The 13642-nt window shown below is 43.4% G+C and overlaps 1 protein-coding gene across 3 annotated transcripts; it reads left to right on the forward strand.

Annotated features, from left to right (window-relative positions):
* Positions 1-6: 6 nt before the first annotated feature.
* Positions 7-12848, forward strand: QTRT2 (queuine tRNA-ribosyltransferase accessory subunit 2). 3 transcript variants are annotated; one of them, XM_026082584.1, is made up of 9 exons: positions 7-54; positions 691-746; positions 1458-1534; positions 4329-4538; positions 5496-5695; positions 8381-8532; positions 10458-10575; positions 11516-11773; positions 12207-12848. In XM_026082584.1, the coding sequence occupies exons 3-9, from the start codon at positions 1460-1462 to the stop codon at positions 12247-12249; spliced, it is 1056 nt and encodes a 351-aa protein (XP_025938369.1). In that variant the 5' UTR covers positions 7-54; positions 691-746; positions 1458-1459; the 3' UTR covers positions 12250-12848. The 3 variants fall into 3 exon arrangements, with proteins under 3 accessions (XP_025938369.1, XP_025938368.1, XP_025938367.1); XM_026082582.1 differs by lacking the exon at positions 7-54 and having other exon boundaries at positions 212-746; XM_026082583.1 differs by lacking the exons at positions 7-54; positions 12207-12848 and having other exon boundaries at positions 208-746; positions 11499-11696.
* The last annotated feature ends 794 nt before the right edge of the window (positions 12849-13642 follow it).

Below are 13642 nucleotides of genomic sequence, written 5' to 3' on the forward strand. Positions count from 1 at the left end.
GCTGCGGGCCGTGCGCGGCGTGCCCGCCGTGGCGCAGCTCACCCTGCCCGCCCTGTGAGTACCGCGGGGCAGCGCGCCGCGCCGTCGCGGCGCCGCGGGGTGGGAGGGGGCTGGTGCGGGGCCCGGAGGGCTGCGCAGTCTCCGGGCCTGTTTGGGCCGAAGCCCTCTGAACAGCTTGATAACCTTCTCTCTGGCTTTGCTTCCGAATAATCGGCTTTATAGAAGGTCAAAGCCCTTAAAATCGGCGAAGTGGAAACTGAAAGGAAAAGTTAAGCTCATAAAGCTTCTTGGAAGGGCCTCCTCCCTGCTTTCCCCCTTCCCTGCCTCACCTAGCTGCCAGGTGATGCGCGTGAGTAACGCCATCCAGAAGGTCCCGCTGAGGGGGCACATTATGGCCTGAGGGTCTCCAGCAGGACTCTGCCTGGTCAGCGTGGGTAAAAACTTGCTGTCTTGCCGCAGCATTATTAGCATCCCAGTTTGTAAGCTGTCATTCTTGAGCTCTGAGCCTCTGCTGTTTAGTTTTGCTAGTCCCTACTTCACTGCCTGGTAGCTAGATGGTAACTCTTGGCACCTAACCCAATCCAAATTCAGGCAACATGTAAGTAAGGAAAGGGAAGTCATGATTATGCAGCCACCTATTTTTCTTGATAGTTGTTTGCTTAGATAATATGTTTCTATGTCTGGATGCAGGGCAGAACTTCATGAGGTCCTGGAAGAATATAAAGAAGGAGCTGCAAAATTTATAGGTAATGTGTGTGTGTGTTTGCATGTGTGTCCAGGGAGATACACAGGATGCCCAACTTTCAAGAAGCTTTGACTGGATTGGGACAGTTTATTCATTCAAGATGATTTGAAATCCCTTTTACCTGGAACTTCTCCAAGGCTTTAACAATTGCAGTGACTATTTGTGAAGGGAAGACTGCGTGGCATTGAGACATACTGTATGATGTTTGAAACCTCTAATCTAGTGAGGATGATACATTTCTCATTTCTGTAGCTGATATGTTCTCTCACTATATGATGTCCTTTTTTCAAAATCTTAGGCTTGAGACTTTTCATCAATTTAGACTGTCAAATGTCAGATTTTCCCACTGTGTCAGTTGAGTGGTCAAGTGAATCAGCTATCATGTCTGGCAAATTATACTAGGAGGAGCATTAATCAAGAAGAAACATAAATAAAATCTCGAAGGACCTATGTAGCTTGTAGAACCAAAGGGTGTTATTTTATGGTTTGTCCCATTGCTGCCCTCTCCTCCTTGCAGTCAATAAAGCTGGGGCAGAAGTCTGTCTTTGTTGCTGAGAGCTCAAATGAGCAATATCTTTCTTTGTCAATCCTGCAGAAGAATGCATGTGCTTATTTGTGGGATACCCTATTTCCTTTCGTGTATTTACAAACAATGTCTTTGCATTAGCTATGTTTTTGTTCACAAAACTCTACTCTGTATCTTTGTTCCCAGGTATGCCGGACACAGTGCTGTACTGCTCCCTCCAAGACCCGGTTGCTCCCTGTCCCTCTGGCTACAACACTAACAAGGTATAGTCATTGTAAAGCCTTGAAAGTGTCCACTTTAAGTTCCCATAAGAAAACTGGCAGTCTGTCTCACTCATCTGTGTGGATGTGCTGAAACTGCCACAAGATGATGTTCATGCATATAGAAAAATAACTCTGCACAGAGCAAAATGTCATTTACATGCTCATACCTCCAACTTGATGAAGCTGGACATTTTCTTACTTGACAGTCTGTTCTCTGGGTTCCTGAACAGCTAAGTGGCAATTTCGGATAGGAATGAGAGCTCTAGGCTTTCATGTTGTTGTGGTTAATATATGGTAGTAAAAAGAAATGTGTATGTCTTGGCTTATATGTTGAGCTTACAGTGATTACACTCTTAAGCAATAAACTTGGAATCCTATATGTCTGGGTTTACAGTTCGCTAGAGGTCTACAAAGGGGAAGAATATAACATTTCTGCAGGAAAGTGGCTCAGCGGCCCAGAAGTGGGTAGTTTTACAGGCCTTTGCCAGTTGCATCCCACAGGCATGTGCATTCCCTGTGCAGTCTGTCACACACTCCCTGCCATGGCTGTGGCCTGGAGGGGCTGTTCCTGGTGGCATTCCTGGTGCTGGCTTGGATGTGGTCAGTCCTGAGGCCTGTTTGGGTATGGTCGCATGTGGTGAAGGGGTACTGAGTGACAGAGGGTAACTACCAACAGGCTGGGTTTTGGCAGTGTATATTCTTTGCTGCTGGGAACCAGGCTGAATCCTGTCCCTTAGCAAGAAAGGAATTACCTGCAGCTTGTTTCACCATTGTGCAGCTATGGGATACTAATGGTGATCTAAGCCTGGATGTTGCAGGCTTGATTCTGCTTTTCTTGAAGCTGGTGAGGATTTTTGTTGCCAAGTTGCAAGGCCAGTAAGTTGTCCTTCTGCAGCTGGATCTGTGCTGACATGTGCTTACGAAAGTTTGAAAGCCATGGAACAGAAAGCTCTGCTCTGTATGACACAGGCTGGATTTAAATAACCATGGTATAAAGCTCTTTAGTTCTTTAAGCTATCTAGGGCTTTAGTGGCATGACTATTGTACTTATTGAAAGCAAGTTTTTCCTCTGGAGAGCAGAATGTAGGTAATCAGATTTCATTAGGCTTTGTGTCAGGGCTCTAATAGCTCTGACTTTCTTCCTACCTTCTCTAGCTGCTCCTTGACACCCCCATCATGTAAGAGGCAGCAGATACTGACTGATCAGCATGCTACTGCAGAACAGTGTATAACTGCTGCATTTTGGGGGATCTCTTTCCTTTGGGGTTGCTACTTTTTATGGAAAACTTATGGAAATGTAATTACTTGAAAGACTTTTCTCTGTCTTTCTGTCTGTTTGTCTCTGTCTTACTCCTATATAGTTAAAATTAGCTGGTGAGGGCCAAAAGTAATCAGGAGAGATGGATGGACAGACACACAGTGTAACTGCACAATCCTTTTGTTTTCTCTGGAGACCAGACAAAAAATAATTGCTCCATTCATATTTTTTGCACCAGCTGATCAGATTTGCTTTGTGAATTGTATGCATGAGAACTGTACTGTTTAATCTGGTCTCTGGTGTATGCCAGGAGAATTCATTTAAATCCTCGCTGTACAGAAAAGCCCCCACAACACTTGTATTTCTGATGGTTGAAAACCTTTCCCAGTTTAAAAAAATCACTAATGGAGTTGCAAACAAAAAGAACTAGCTTCTGAATGACTCAAGCCCAGACTTGAGCCTGCTTGAATGCTCCCTTAAAAGTTCAGCGCCACAGTGTCACAAGACTAACAATAACGCAACAGAAGGAACTGCCAAGCTGCACACACAAGCTAATTAGAGATTCCACAGAACAGGATGAAGCATGGTAGCTTCTTGCATAGTTGCAGGGGCTCCGGTAGTTGAATGTAAGTGAATTCCAGTAAGTGAATTGAATAGTGACATTTGCTAGTCCAGATGCATTCATATAACTTAACCACTCTGCCCAGTTGCTTTTGTCTTGCTCTAAAATCTTTTGTGGGGGTAATGATGGAAGATGGGACCCATGTATGCACACAACATGGAAAGCCTGTGAGGAGACTTAATTTTATTACAGTCCTAAAGAACACCTGCCATTTCTTAGCTTGCTGGATTTCGAGGCCGTGTTTTTCTTCTCCACACGGTTTTTCAATCCTTTCCTGGGTGATTGGATTTGAGATTTAAAATAGCACTGGGTGCTAAGATTAAATTGTGTAACGTGTTTCTGTGTTTTTCCCAGTGTGTCTGTGTGCTTTAAATATACATACCTATATATTCACGTGGATTGTGAGAATTCACTGCTCAGAAGAGGAATTAGCTCATTCCTTCTGGCATTTCTGTAATGTAGTGTTTCTGTAGACAGAATATTAGCAAGCTATATTTCCCATTGCAACCTTTGTGGCCATTAATGGAGTGACAAGTTTGAGAGGAATGAAATCTTTATTGTTTTTTTTACTTCTGCCGCTAATTTGGGTGATGATAGGCCAGCTGCTCTCTCTGACTCCCTAACACCCTTAAGTAGTCATTGTGTGTGAAAGGGGAGATGCCCAAAGGAAAAAAGGGAGAAGCAGATGTGTATGATGGTTTCATCAAAGAACATCCCAGAAATCCCAACTCAGCCACTAATCTCCTTCCTTTCCTTGTGTCAAGGGCACCTGATGGTCTGAGCCATGCTCCTGGAGAGCTTATCTACAAAGTGTCATTCCAGTATCTGGTATTTTACCAGACCCCTCCTCTCTTTTGACCCTCAAGGTCTGTTAACCTTTGCCACAAACGTTCATCCCTGTTATTCCTTGACAGACAGTGTCCCTGTGGGGGAATTCAGGGCGCATGGAAATGACACCTTCCAAGTTCATGGACATACAGCGTGCCATCAAGCCAGACTGGTTTCAGTGCATCTCCGATGGAGACACCGTTTCTGGGGAAGTCAGTAGGAAAAGGGCCAAGAAATCTGTGGATAGGTCTCTTTCCTTCCTGGATGTATGCCTTCAGCTGCTGGAGAAATCACCGGTAAGGTCCCCAAAATATCTGCGGGAGCTGCAAGGCAGCTGCTTTTCAGTCTGTGTTGCACCTTAGGCCAGTCGAAGGATGTGATTTAGTAGGAAATCTTGTCACACATTATCAGGGGATGCCCAGTGACAGTCTTGGAGGAGGCATGATCGGTAGCACCCTGGGGGTTTTTTATGCCACTCTCTTCTCTTATAACTTATCTCCTGCTCCAGGGCACTTTTCTCTACCGTTTGTGGGGAACTGTTTCTTATTTTATTCTGCTTTTGGACTCAAGTGGATGTTTTTCACTTACCTTCATGCCATATCCTGGCCAAAGCAGGATCTTCTCATTCAGATTGGGACAACTCATGTTCTAACCCTTTAGAGCTTTGATTTGCTCTGAAATCCCCCCAGTACCAGGTGAGGGAGGACTTGGCAGGATTTGCCAGTGCTATTCCTTCTTTCCTCCAGCAGGTCTGAGACATCCCCCCCTTTTGATGAAAGGGGACATGTCTGGGTCTGTAGTGGCAAGGAGTGTTTGTGACAGGAACTGATATTTGTGTCCCTTGAAAAGCAATTCAGTGTGAGCTCTGGTGTGTGGCAGCCAGGGTAATAGAACCTGCTTTGCATTCTGCTCAGACACCTTGCATTCCTGTAGTGCTGAGGGGTGTATACAAAAAGCAGCATACAAAGATGATCTGTAATTACTGTCTCCTGTAGGGAGGTGGAAAGAACAACACAAAATTCTCAGTGATTTAGTGTCAGAGTCAGGAGCAGAATATGCTTTCTCTTAATCCCACCCCTGTGTTACACCTGGACTTTGCTGTGTTGTGTGGGGGCTCATCCCACTTGGGGTGAAACACCACAGCTCTGAAAGGTTCTTTGGAAAGCAGGGTTTAAGTAGCAGGGCTGTGAGGAGATGCTTTGGATGTCTTCGGCAGAGCATTCTCTAACATCTGTAGCTTTCTCCTGGACCAGGAACTACAAGGGAGTGTAATGATTGGGGCGATTGAAGGTGGAGATATCTTGGAAGAGAGGCTCAGATCAGCCAGGGAGACTGCCAAGCGACCTGTGGGTGGCTTTCTGCTAGATGGCTTCCAGGGACGTGCCATTGCCAAGGAGACCAAGTTGAAGCTGATAGCTTCTGTCACAGCAGAGCTCCCAGAAGACAAACCAAGGTAAGTTGTGTGGGTGACATTGCAGGAAGTCCATCCATCCTATTATGAGAGTCTGCAGGCTGCTGTGCGATATCACTGTAGGATTCTCTTGCACAGCACCATATGAGTGCCAGGCTGGGTATCCTCTGCCACTTCAGGCTGCAGACTTCAACCCTCATCTCAGTTTTTAGCTGTAACTGGCACTGAGCTGTGCCCGCAGTGTAGATGCGAGTATTCCCCATGTTTGGGGAATAATCAAGATTTGAGTTCAAATCTTTATTTTCTTTAGGTAGAATTACAGGCAGGATATGCCTGGGCTGTTCACTTTAGACCTCTGAGACCATGGTTTACTTGAAGTTCAGCTAAAAAAACCAACAACATTACTATCAACCCATTCTACAGGGAACCTCTTATTTCCATAGAAAAACTGTCATTGTTCCAGCTCTCTCCAGTCTGAACTGAAGGAGAGCAGAGAGTGGTGCTGACAGAATGAGCAAGTGCTTACATGGTCACATGGCAGCCAGCTCTGATCTAGTGCCTGAGGCACTGAGCCTGTGAATTTCCAGAGTTAGTACAGCCTCGTCCAAAATAACTGTATTCTCTGGTTAGATTGGCATAATATGGGGTTTGTAGTATATTCTGAGTGGTGGTTTGTGCCCATCTGATCCATACCAGAGCCTGGACAGTAGGAACAGCATATTTGACTCTTACAAATGACTGACAGGAACTGAAGACTTCCAAAAAGTGTGTTCTAATGATTGCTAGTGGTTCAGAGGTGGGGGAATTGGTAGCACTGGGTTGAGCTTCCTGGCTTTTTTGTGTTCTGGATTGCTTTCACTGCTTCTGTTACTACTGCTCTTGGACAGGTGCTTTTCTTTTCATCTCCTGCAGGGACTGACTTGGGCTTGGTCGTCTTTCTGTAGCTGTGCTGCCCTCTGTTAGCTGAGCAATGCTCTGACTTAATGGTGTTCAAAAGGAAATTAAATTCCAAAGCATGTGTCTGATGTTGCGATTTGTTCATCCTTACCAGTGCCTGGGGTTTGAATTTTCCTGACGATTAGGAGGTTTGCTGTGTTGTTGCATCCTGTCTGGCTGAGCTACTTTAAAAAGGTCCCCTGGGAACATTAGAGTCCAATCTGCTCAGCTAACCTTAGTGGCAACCAGTGCATCTGCCTCATCTGTCAAGTAGTTTGCTTGTCTGGTTAAGACAAGTGTTCCTGACCTCTCTGTAAGAAGCAAGCTGGTTAGCCTTAGGGGGTCTTGTACATACCTTATGCAAATTTCAGACAATCCTGCTTTCATAAATCAGCCTTGCAGTTTTGCCTGGAGAAACTGTTTTGCAGCTGTGTTCTACCCCAGTGTGGAAATTTTTAGAAGACAAAAACTTAATGTATTTCACCCAAGAAATTACCGTTTTTTGTGTGATGGTGAAATGATCTTATAAAAGTAATCTTCAGGTCCTTTCAGATCTCTAAAGACACTGAAGTCTTGTGGTAAAAATTTTCCTTTTCAATAGCAGCAAAACATTTGCAAGATCGAATCTTTGTCCTTACCTATACAAAGATAAGTTTTATTCAGGGTTTTGATCACAAATGCAGAGCTACTTTTTTAACTATTGAGTATCATTTTGTTCCTGTTGTGGGAGCATGAAACATGAGGAACTCATGCCGTAAATCTTCTCCCATCCATATTCTGTGCTCATCAATTTAATTGGAGTACTTAGAAAAGTGACTAAAAATGGCACCTTGTGACTTCATTTATCAGCCCCTGTGTATTTTCCTAATTATCTGTTTAGATCATTGCCCTACATTAGCTTTTATTGCTTTTAGCACAGCCATGCACCTGCGGGAGAGCGGGTGCTGCTATATTCTCTTCTGCTTCACCCACCCTCAGGGAAGCTGCCAGCTAAATTTGGCTAACAGCAAGATCTCTCTTAAGAGACATTTGACTGATGGCAATCCAGCTGGGCTCTTCCTGGCTCTTAACGCCATGTCCCAGAAGATGTTACAGCCCAGGCTATTGGGTAGATCCTTACTTTTGGAGAATAAAGGGCATCAATGAGGGTGAAAAGGTGCATTTAAGCAGGTAGGATGGAGAGAGGAAGGAAGAAACAAAGCAAGGAAGTTTTTCCTCTTTCAAAGGCATTTCTCATTAATGCATCCTCCTCCAGGCAGTCCTCCAAGTGCTGTACAATGTGATTGTCACCTGAAGCACTTGTGTCTTTGACCAGCCTTCTACTGCTGCTCCTGATCAAGTCTTTTAGACTGTCTCCTAACAGCTACCAAGCAAAGGAGTCCTTATATCTGGAAACTGGTAGTTAACACAGGCACAAACATAACTAAGGAAAATATCTGTTCTAAGGTGTAAGTGTTAAGTGAATCTTGAACTTAAATGCATTTGTGTGCATGTAAAAGAAACGAAATCACTTCAAACATAATGAACACAATGAGGTTTTCCTCAGTAAATGAGGGATTAGTGCTGTCTTCCAAATGGGAGATAGGGAAAAGCCAGTTGCCGTGTACTGGGTAGACTGACGGTGTGGAAATGGAAGTGCACAGGATTCTGAGTGATGACTGTTGTATCCAGCTGCCTTCTGTTTAGCAGCTGGGTTAAACTACATATGCTGGACATGTATCTTTTCCTTGAGATACCTGCTTGCTTCTACTCAGAATATTCTAAATCTGTCTTTTTGTGCTTCTCTTACAGAATCATCCATGGTATAGGCAAACCAGATGAGGTGCTCGAGTGCATTGAAAGAGGAGTGGACATTTTTGAGAGCTTCTTTCCCTTCCAGGTGACAGAGCGAGGCTGTGCCTTATCTTTCAGCTATGACTACCATCCCAATCCTGAAGCAGCAGGTAAGCTTCTTGGTGGTCTTTTCAGTGGTCATTATAGTCCTGGCTGTGTCAGCTGGTATTGTGCTAAGCATATTTTATGCTTTAGAAGAATATCCTGTAGTTGAATTCTGTCCTTGAAGTAAGTGCAGTAACAACTGAGGAAAAATGGAATACTTCTGTCAAGTGTTGTTTTTGAAAGCTGCATATTCTGGGGGAAAATCTGCTGAAGAGATCTTTAGGCCTCAGTCTGGGATCTGAATTTCTGGTTAGCCAAAATATGCTTAAGTATTTCTCAAACACTTATTGAACAGAGGTCTTTATAGACTTGACTGTATTTATCAACTCTCAGTAGGACTGTTTGTTTGACACCATTGGCAAATTTTCTGTTACCCTTAGCAGTGAAAGCTGGACCTATTTAAATGGGGAATCTATGATACCTGGTCTCTAGAATTGTTTGAATCTGTGTATGTTTGTTTTAATAAGATATTTTTTGAAATTCCTTCTCCTTTCTAGCTGACAAAAGTTAGGGATCCTATTTCTTTGGACAGTTTTCCTCTCATTCTTGTGTTTATCAGTTAATATCAGAACGAAGATAAGGCATTTATAACTCATTATGATATGAAGTAGATGCTTAAATGGGTCTCATCAAATGTGTTTCAAGCAGTCATGTTTCTGTGGACTTAGTGAATGTTTTTAATACAGAAAAGCATTTTACGTTTTTCCTCCTGGGTAGAACCTAGTGGCTTTTCATGCTTGGATAACTCAAAGCCAGCTGAACAGAATGGAACATCCTGTTTCTTTGTGCCTTTTTTTTTTCTTTTAATTGTCATTGTTGTTCTTTACCTTGTCTCACCTTATTCTTAAAACTGTAGGATTCTGGGGTTGGGACAATCTTTGTTCTGTGTCTGTATAACACTCAGTAGACATGGATAGTGCAAATAGTAATAATATTGATGTTTCCAGAGGTATCTCCTACTTAAGAACAAGCCTAAAAAAATGCAAACCTGCAAAATTATGGGATGATTTTCTTAGTCTAAGGTAGACTGATGAAAAGGCAGATGTGGAATCTATATCTTCTGCATCAGTGCTACCAGCCTCTTGATTCTAGCTGTTCAAAAAAAATCCAAATCTCAGCCTGATGACAGCGTGGGAAGTAGAATGATTGAATACAAATGAGTTGCCTGTCTGTTCTAACAAAATCTCAAGAAAATCAATTTGTTCAGGTGATTGCATTCCATTCAGCATGAAGTTCAGGTTGGAAATATTTTTGACATTTTATTAAGAATTCAGCTCAGCAGAGCAGCAAAAAGTTGTTCTGCTGTTTCAGTTCTAACTCTTCATTAGGTTTAGTAGATCAGTTTCCCCTTGTCTCTTTCCATTTTGATAATCTAAAACTGCATTTGTCTCAACCACCTATGATAATTAAATGAAAATAGTTGGTCTGTATGGGAAAGAGATGGAAACACAGAATCACAGAATCGCTGAGGTTGGAAAGGGACCTCTGGAGATCATCTAGTCCAACCCCCCTGCTCAAGCAGGGTCACCTAGAGCACATTGCACAGGATTGCATCCGGGCGTGTTTTGAATATCTCCAGAGAAGGAGACTCCACAACCTCTCTGGGCAACCTGTTCCAGTGCTCTGTCACCCTCACAGTGAAAAAGTTTTTCCTCATGTTCAGATGGAAGTGTCTGTGTTTCAGTTTGTGACTGTTGCCTCGTGTCCTGTCGCTCGGCACCACTGAAGAGAGTCTGGTCCCATCCTCTCGACACCCTCCCTTCAGATACTTGTACACGTTGATAAGATCTCCTCTCAGCCTTCTCTTCTCCAGAAACTTGTGACAAGAGCTCTTATCTGGCAAGAGAGTAGCAGAAATATCTAGTGTCAGGTTTCTAACCTTTCTCTTCCCTTGCTGCCTGTTGATAAAAGGCTTTTTATTTTTAAATAGTTTTAAAACAAAATGGGGTCCAGGACCCAGAGAAAAACAATGCTGAAAAAGACCAGGATGGAATCTCCAGAGCTGATCCAGAAATAACACCATTTGAGATATTTCTGAAGGACAAAAGGTATGTGAGTTTGTGAGAAGGATATCTGCAGCTCTGTCACTAAATATAAGGTTTTTGTCCTCTGTATTCGATTGCACGTGGTCAGTAGCTGGATGGGAGACTCGCAAAATGTAAAAGTGTTGAAGAAAATACTTCTGGACATTGAGTGGAAAGTGCTGGGCAAGTGTTCTAGCTTGATATCAGGCAGTAGTGTATGAATGAAAGCACCATCATTTGCCTGACCTAAAGCCAGGGATTTTCTGAACACTGTAGCAGCAGAAGTACTATGGCCATAGTTATGTTCCAGCTGAAAGACAGAAGCCTAGCAAAGGCTGTCTGAGGATCATTTTGTTCTTCCGCATCTAACTTGAGTTATCTTGAGACACTAGATCTTTTTAAACAATTGTAGAGGACACTTTCTGACTCAGTTTGGGCACATGCAGAGCAAGGTACCTAGATACCTGACAAAAACTTTGGCCTGCTTTACCGCTTGTCCTTCCCCCTCTCCCTGACTCTGTGAGAACAGTGCAGCTCATGGTAGAGGGGAATACTGCATACAGAAACAAGTTGTTCTGTGACTAGTGGAATCAGTAAATCCTTGTTTCTGATGGCTTCTTCCTCCATAGACTATGTGATATCTAGTGAGGTGAGTCTCATGTTGCAGCTTTTCTGTCAGGGAAAGCACAGATAAGGCTCCTCTCCTCTGTTACCTGTGTTGTGGTCAAAGTTATCCCCTGACTTGTGTGTGGCCTTCTGTCCCCATAGTGAGGTCCTGCATGCTATTTGAGTCTTTCATGTCATTGGCACTGGTGTTGGATATCAACACATCTTACAACAATGGGACTCAGGCCCTCAGGGCTTTGGGGCTTAGGTCTCTGGCTACATAGTAACTGTGAATGTTCTTTATTGCTTGAACATGTCTTCTTACCTTTGATGTTATCCAGTGTTACTTCCTCCTTAGATACCAGGATGATTTTGGTCCCTTGCTGGAAGGATGCACCTGTTACTGTTGTCAGAGGCATACTCGAGCCTACGTTCATCACCTCCTCGTGACCAACGAGCTGTTAGCTGGTGTCCTGCTCATGATGCACAACTTTCAGCACTACTTCAGCTTTTTCAGTGCCATCCGAGATGCCCTAAGACACAATAAACTGGATCAGCTGAAAAAACTGATCTTCACACAGGCACTCCAAGGTCCAACAAATGCAAAGCCAGGCCAGTGAGTTCAGAAAAGACAGTGAGAAGAAGCTGCCAAGGGGGGAAGGTTGGAAAGTTTCATCCTTATGCAGTGGGACTGTGTAAACTGGACTGCCAGCAGCGTCACCTGGGCCTGTTAGGCACTTAAAGGCCTCCCTCCCTGGAGGGAAAGGAGATCTTATTCAAGCATCCCTTTCAATTAATTGGCTTGGTGCATTCTGGGGATATGGAAGAGCTGAACAGCTCACAAGACCATTATAGATAGCTTTATTTTCAGTTACTCACTGGTGGGTTTTTGGGTGGAAGAACAGAATTACTGAATGTGGGATTGAGGAAGAAGCAGGGCATATACTTAAAATGAATCCAGCTGCCTGACAGGAAGCTCAGCAGCTGTTTGGGACTCTCATTCCAGCCTCAAAGGATATTACGGGTTTTTTTGCTTTTTTTTTCCCTAGAAAATCCCAGTGGCACGGCTCTCCCCATCATGCAACTCCTTGATGAGAGATCCTGCCTCAGTCTAACACACTTCTCCTTGTGGCCATTGCCAGCATCAGTGTCCCTGAAGAGAACTGAATGGAAGTGCTGTTTTATTCAGAAGCATGCAGGACTGTATGGGTACTTCTTTCTCATGCTGCATGCAGTGCAGAATGTTCGCTGGGACAGGCGGAGGCCCTCCAGCTCGGCCTGGCCTTGCCTTAAGGAGTCCTAGTCTGTGGTATTAGAGCCAGAAAGAAGAGAAAGTGTTTGATCCATGTCCTGCTCTAGAGGTCCTTTTTTTTTTTTTTTTTTGACTCTGTACCCTTCCACCTTTATGGACTAAGATTTCACTCCTGCACTAGTGTGGTTGATAACTAATATACTGTTCTTTCCAGCTGCCCTAGCACTGGTAGACCATGCAAATGTTTGTGTGAGATGAAGCTGTGGAAATCATAGGAAGAGGCATTTAGAAAAAAATTCTTGTGCCTCCTTATTTTAAAATATTGCTTAGTTGCATCACATTCCTTTTATCCAGTTGTCTTATGTCGCTTTCATTGGAATCATGGATTTATTCATCTTATGTTACAAAGCAACAATAAAAATTTCTCTTACTCATTAAATTGGTTCCTCAAGGTGTGACAGAGATGGTGTACTGAAGAGTTTGAATGCAGTGCTCAAGATGATGTCCCCTGGAAACTTGATCTAGCAGCAGCCTGATGGAGGACAATGACCCATCTAGGGGTAGGATCCTGTCACTGAGAAGGAGCCCATATCAGTCACTTCGGAAGCCATAATAGAAATGGCAACATTAAAAAGACTTACACCCTCTCCCCACAAAAGAACGTGAATTAAGCTTAGAAAAATACCACAGTTAAAGTTATTGGCCTTAAAGCAATTAAGGGTTGATCTGCAATTGACTCTTTCCTGTTACTTTAATGCTGCTGTTTTAAAATTTTAATGTCTCACATCAGGATGGCTCTACCACAGAGTCTAGAGAGTCCATAGTTTGCCTGTCAGCATTGCCTGTGCATTCCTGTTTCCTCTGGCAGAGATAAAATTATGTTGGTCCCTTCTACCTTTTTAGCCTTATCCAATCTGTTGCACTATGTTTCTGTTCCACAGGATCCTAAAGAAATGATGCAATGACTGCTTGAGTGTTGTCTTAAAATGGAGATTAGAGGGGATAATTCAACCACAGAAACTGCATAAATTATGTGACTAACTTCTTTCCCTCCAGAAAGAACCTAATGATTTTTAATGATTACAGGGATTGACACATTGTTGTACACTGTGTTTGTAGGATGAGAAATAACCATGGTGCAGAAGGTTTGACATTCAGGATCCAGCTACCTTAAAGGGCAGGGAATTCTAATGTAACAAACAGGTTTCATGCGTTTTTCAAGAGAGATGCCAG

Source organism: Apteryx rowi, unplaced genomic scaffold (assembly GCF_003343035.1).
Source record: "Apteryx rowi isolate R43461 unplaced genomic scaffold, aptRow1 scaffold_581, whole genome shotgun sequence".
NCBI classification, from domain to species: Eukaryota; Metazoa; Chordata; class Aves; order Apterygiformes; family Apterygidae; genus Apteryx; species Apteryx rowi.

What these genes read in the sequence shown, in the direction of transcription:
- QTRT2 (XM_026082582.1), top strand. Translation starts at nt 677, where the DNA reads ATGTCTGGATGCAGGGCAGAACTTCATGAGGTCCTGGAAGAATATAAA. An exon ending in CTGGCTACAACACTAACAAG is followed by an intron (nt 1,535 to 4,328) that starts GTATAGTCATTG and finishes ATTCCTTGACAG; the next exon opens with ACAGTGTCCCTGTGGGGGAA. An exon ending in TCCCAATCCTGAAGCAGCAG is followed by an intron (nt 8,533 to 10,457) that starts GTAAGCTTCTTG and finishes ATTTTTAAATAG; the next exon opens with TTTTAAAACAAAATGGGGTC.